This window comes from Solea solea, chromosome 21 (assembly GCF_958295425.1).
Source record: "Solea solea chromosome 21, fSolSol10.1, whole genome shotgun sequence".
Lineage (NCBI taxonomy): Eukaryota > Metazoa > Chordata > Actinopteri > Pleuronectiformes > Soleidae > Solea > Solea solea.
This window is the reverse complement of record NC_081154.1, coordinates 17,084,044-17,090,096: the sequence shown is the minus strand read 5'-3', so window position 1 is coordinate 17,090,096 and position 6,053 is coordinate 17,084,044. Positions and strand designations below refer to the sequence as shown.

Here is a 6,053-nt window from a genome sequence, read left to right as displayed (position 1 = left end):
CCTGCATGTGTTTTGGGTCGTTGCAGTGCGTTTGCCCCTGTCAGCCACTGTAGTATTACTATTGTAAATACAAATCTTACATACTTAGGTTCTTCACACGTATATGAAACCTTAATAAGTGTCTTAAAAGCAATGATACATGTGTTCATAAACTTTATTAACACTTATATTGACTTATCTTGGGTAATCGGTCAGGTTTTATCAGTGCCTTATTGATGGTTAATTACAGCTTATCACAGGATCTTAAAATAAAAAAGTTTCCCAGCTGAAGCATTTTTGAGTCTGGCCACTCCAGCAGTTCCACCCCGTGCACCATTTCTATCTGGCTCAGATCAGTCTGTCTCTGCCTGTCTGTGTATCAGTCTGTCATCTCTTCACAGTAATGTACGGAGTTTCTGTCATGTGGCTTTGTACGGGTATGGCCCGCACCAAAGCCACCTGACAGAAATGACCAATGTTACAACATCACACTGCTCCACTTTAAAGTAAACAGTCACTAAATGACCAAGCTGCTTTATGATATGAAAATATCCCACTTATATACACACGCTTTTCTACATTGTAGATTAATACTGAAGACATTTTATAGCCATGTTTTCACTGAGTGGAACGGTTCAGTTTGGTACAGAACAGAATAGTACCAAAATAACCAGCCCCAACCATTGCACCGTTCTGACACCCTTCCCTTGGGGTACAAGAATAAAATGGTAAGCTACAGTACGGATAAAGCTAGACCTGCTTCACCCATGGCAGTCAGCTAATTGGGCAAAGAGGCACATTCAGTGTCTTTGTTTGTTTGTTTTTTGAACCAGTACGACGTCATGCTACATGTCTCAAAACATGTAGGATTTTTCTCTGTTCGATATCCAACCAAGTGATTTTTGACCAGTTAGGATCAATACAGATATGGAGTATCTGAGTGGTACAATATATACCACCCCGAAATTCTCATATGGGGGGAACCGTCTTCAAACTCTGAAGGTTAAGGACAGTTTGGAGTTTATTCCATTGAAAAGCATTTAAATTCCTCAAACCAGTTCTGCCAACATCAGTACACATGCAGGTTGTACATGGTTTAGTAGTCACTGAATCTTGTATTGTAGAAACTTGATTTGGGTGAGATAAGAAACGATTGTTAGGAAGGCCACCCCTTCTTGTAATACACAGAACAGTTCCGTAACTGTCTTTTATGACACAAGCAGTCACTATGATAAACAGGGTTTAAAAGTATACAATATAAGATGTCCCCATAGTCACTTACAGACACAATACATACTACAAATGGTTTGTATTTATATAGTGCTGTTCTAGTCTTTATGACCGTTCAAGGCTCCTTCACACAGTTTCACCAAAGCCATTCACCCATTTACTCACACTTTCATACGGCACATTTGAAAATGCCAGTCATCTTTCATACCCATTCATGCACAGCCAACAAAGCGTCTTGCCCAAGGACGCATAGGCAAGAGTAATCCTCTTACGGATGATATATTGAATAAAGAAGTATGTATACCTTTCAACATTGAAACAAATAGAGTCCCAATGTCTGGAAATGTTTAATTGTTTGTGACTCCCTGGTTGGAGGGGGACAGAAAAGTCCTACCATTGTTGTTGTTTTACAGCATGACATACCTCCACCAAGCAGGAGAGAAGATCCACAGACTCAAACTATGCTCTATCACAGGCATTAATCAATGACTCTTCCTGGAAAATTGTGCTTACAATCATGTCACAATCATCATCATCAAAAAAAAAAAAGAAAAAAAAAGTGAAACACTGTACAAATGTAGGGAGGTGCCTCCTTGTGTATGGACAAGGTCAATAAAAGAGAGACTCCACAGCTATTTGAAGACTCACTGCAAAGTCAAGGTACAGCAAAGGTGAGACACTGATCAACTGGATTCAGATACTCAAAGATCGTTTAACATTTGTGTGGATGTATATAAATCTGGTGAGTAACCTTTTGACTGTTACTTTTAGATGAGCGTCCTTGTAACAGCTCTGTTTGCTGCATGCGCCCTGTTTTCAAGTGTCAATTGTGCCGACAGTTCAGTTGGTAGGTATTTTGATTGTTTATCTCAGATTTACACTCTGGTATTAATACTCTTCAGCCATTAATATGCAAATTGTTTGTTTCTCTTCTTTCAGAGTGGTGTTATCATCTGCCGTCCTGCAGTGAGTAATCTTGTCTTTTTTACCTGTAAATGTCCACAATATGAGGTAAATGTCTCCTCTTCGTTGTCACTGCTCCTCAGAGTCTTGTCTGTGTTCACAGATGATACCAAGTGGCCGGTCATTGCAAGTAAATATTGCAATGGAACCAGACAGTCACCCGTCGATATCGTCACAACAGCTGCCAAAGGAGATGCTAAACTCACTGAATTCACCTTCCATAACTTTGACAGCAAGTCTGCTTTCAAAACAATTGAGAACACCGGAAAGACAGGTGTGTCTGTGTGTGTTTGTGTGTGTTTGTGTGTGTTTGTGTGTGTTTTCTGCCTTCATTGGACAGGACGGTGAAACATGAAAGAAAGAAGACCATGTGTGGAATCAAACCTGGGTCACTGGATGCACTAGTGGATAGTACTAGTACAATTACTTAAATTTGAGTACTTACTGATACTGAGTACTACCATTACAGAAAAATAAAAATAAAATATTTTTTAAACAAAAATACATGTAAACATTTGGGTTGGTCATCAAAAGATAAAAAAATAAGGCACAAGATCAATATTTCAGCTTTTATTTCCAGCTATTTAGATCAACACTTTAGGAGGATAAAGCAGTAGATAATGGATGGATGGATGAAAGATACATAATATTTGTCCTTTGCTGTGCGTCCTGTTGGTTCTTTCTATCAAATGACTTGTGTTGAGGAGCTACTTTTCTGATTCTGATACCCGGTACTGGTTTTGTTGCATCTCTAGTGTTTATGGTAATAAACATATACTCAGACTTTATTGGTCACAGCATCTACTAAACCAATGACTTTTATTTGTACTCCCTATTTTTGAACCTGCTCCAGTCAAGGTTAATTTCAACGGTGGCATGACGATTTCTGGAGGAGGTCTGTCCGAGCCCTATGACAGCCTCCAGTTACACTTGCACTGGGGAAACGGCTCCTCCATTCCTGGCTCTGAGCACACTGTGGATGGAAAGCGCTACGCCATGGAGGTAAACACAGTTTTCTTCAATGCTGATGTATGTATACAGAGTGGAATTAAAGAACAATAGCTTCATACTCACATACTTTTCTTGACGTCCACAGCTGCACATTGTGAACGTCAAGTCAGTCCATAATCTAAACGTGACTGCGGCGGGTGCAGACTCTACTGGCCTGGCTGCTCTTGGTTTCTTCATTGAGGTGAGATGCATTCCATTACTATGTACATGTATATGTATGTATAGATACATACACACAATGACATCAGTAAAACCTTTTTTTAGGGGTGCAATAATTCAAAGTGCCAATGCTAATGAACTTATATATCTGGTTCAATTCACATGCTTTCTTTGTGAAGTGCAAGTGTTCTCTGGAGTAGAATGAGGGAAAGTTTATCAGAAGGATGAGGATGTAATGCTGCAGCTCTGGAATAATGTCACTCCGGCTATTTCCATACTTGTGAAAAGGATGTAAGGATGAGATATATTGAGTCTGTCAGGTTCTGTGATTTTGTTGGGGCGTGATCTGTGTGGATTCAAAGTGCACAGTGAACTCTTAAAGCTTGAAACCAGCATTGGTCTAAATTTTCAGGAGCTTTGCCATCCAAGATGGGTCACAGAATTCTAGAGCTCTACTGAACATTATGGTGTGCTTTCCTTCAGGTAATGTCAGGTGATGCGACTGGCCAACCAGCTAGCTGGAAGACCTTGACGTCTTACCTGGCCAATATCACAAAGAAAGGTAAGGAAATGTTTTACCCCTGGAATGACATGTCAGCTGCAGTCTCTTCAGAGGTTGTTTCTGTCCCCAGGTAACTCGTCGTCAATGGCATCTGGGATTTCACTGGATGATCTCCTGGAAGGAGTGAATCGCACAAAGTATTATCGCTACCTGGGCTCCTTAACCACCCCTAGTTGCAATGAGGCCGTGGTTTGGACTGTGTTCAAGGAGCCAATCAAAGTCAGCAGAGATTTGGTGAGTTTTCCCTGAGGGCCTTATAAGCACCGTGACCACTACATGTGCTCCACCAGAGTCTCCCACAACTAACTCATTTAATATCCCGTCTCCAGATTGACCTCTTCAGCACAACGGTGCATATCGGCAACGGCTCATCGCCTTTAATGGTGAAAATCTACAGAAACCTCCAGCCACCACAAGCAGTCACAACCCAGGCTTCGGACTCTTCTTCTACAACCTACTTATCTATGGGACTGTTGGCTCTGAGCCTCATGCTGGGGAGATGTTACTAACTACTGTTGCTGGTGAACCTGTCTCCCACATATGATTTTTGTCTGAACTAAGCCTTGTCACTGAACTTTGATTTCATGATTAGTATAGTGCCCTAAATGTATGCTCCAATATGCACATCAGTCTTTTTACAACCACGGATATATGAGCGTTAAAACCACGGGAACTTCGCGTTGAACAAAACCGTTTCCATCACGGCATTTATGATGTGATTGTTTATTGCCAAGTAGTTTGAGGATCCTGCATGAACCGAAAGACTAATACAAATAAAATAAACTCCTGCTACTACTGATTCAACTAGGAGCCATGTAAGTTTGCATTTCCACATTGTGTATACAATTCACTATGTGCTAACAATTATCCCACTCTCTGTTTTATTTTTATCAACATGAACCTTTTCGCTCAATTTGTGTGTGTCGGCACCAGGCAGAGATTGGGGTGGGTCGGGCCGCCCTTACACAGCATCTGTCTTCAAATTCCCAATATGGGACTTTAAACCATGTATTTCTTACGTACAGTTCCTTTAAGTGCATCATCATATATTTCATGGTAATGCTATGCTGAAATATTTATAATTTTGTAAAGATTGTTTTTAAAGGTTGAGAAGGAAAAAAAACAATGTATGCAGCCCAGCTGCGATTTGTGCATAGTCTGTGTTTATTTTGACCAGATGAGGTTATATTCGGGGATAAGGGATGAACACTGTTTACTGAGTAGCTGCTAAAATTAATTCAATTAATCAGAGTTTGTTAAAACATCTGAGATTCGAATATCAAGAGTTGACAATTTGATTACCAATAGTTGTTGCATAATATGATACTTTTGATGTCTTTCTTTTTAAATGGACTCATTTTGTAACCAGATTTGCATGATGTTGCCCTCATTGATGTAGACACTGTGAGCAGATGAAATGTGGTCACAATATTAAGCACTTGTTATGAAAACGTTTGCTGCCTCTCTCATTTAGCGAAAACGCTGCAGTCACACTGAACACACATTTTTGCTGCGTGCTGCAGGGTCACTTTTGAAAGCATGTAACAGAACTGTCAGCTCTTCTAGACCTTTATGAAACCTGGAATGAAACTGAACCTCTGCTGTTGCACTTGCACTGGCTTTGAGCTAGACAATAGAAAGGCAGCCATTGAGGCCTTATCAGTTAAGTTTTCATAATATTAGATAACATAAAAGCGTGTCAAATTTCTTGACAAGGAACAAACATAAACTTACTTAAATAACATTAGTACTCTTTGAACTGGAGACTTAATGGCTCACCATGGATCTTAAATGACACACCTTTGTCAGATTAAGGCCTGAGTGAGAGCAAGTTCATTCATCAGTCAATGAACAATAGACAGTACTTGATCTAGCTAAATGGCACATCCTTTTATCTTCTACTCTGTTATCACACCTGTCATGGCCTGAAAGGAATGGTTACACCTGACAGATATACATCTGTGACCCACAGCTGAAAAAAATGTCTGGCTGTGAAGTGGGTCATGATTGTGTAGCAACATCAGGAAGTAAGCACCTAACAAAGGTGTGGGCTATTTTCAACTCAGCCTGAGATGAAGATACAGTGCGTGAGCTGGTCTTGCTGTATGGAAGAGTATTAGGGAGAAATTCTGAGGAAAAAAGTCAGAGG

At 40.3% G+C, this 6,053-nt stretch overlaps 1 protein-coding gene across 1 annotated transcript; it reads left to right on the top strand.

Moving 5' to 3' along the window:
* The first annotated feature begins 1,827 nt into the window (after nucleotides 1–1,827).
* LOC131448623 (carbonic anhydrase 4-like) lies at nucleotides 1,828–4,531 on the top strand. The gene is made up of 9 exons (XM_058621231.1): nucleotides 1,828–1,880; nucleotides 1,981–2,056; nucleotides 2,149–2,175; nucleotides 2,276–2,446; nucleotides 3,026–3,174; nucleotides 3,269–3,364; nucleotides 3,826–3,904; nucleotides 3,975–4,138; nucleotides 4,234–4,531. The coding sequence occupies exons 2-9, from the start codon at nucleotides 1,981–1,983 to the stop codon at nucleotides 4,411–4,413; spliced, it is 942 nt and encodes a 313-aa protein (XP_058477214.1). The 5' UTR covers nucleotides 1,828–1,880; the 3' UTR covers nucleotides 4,414–4,531.
* The last annotated feature ends 1,522 nt before the right edge of the window (nucleotides 4,532–6,053 follow it).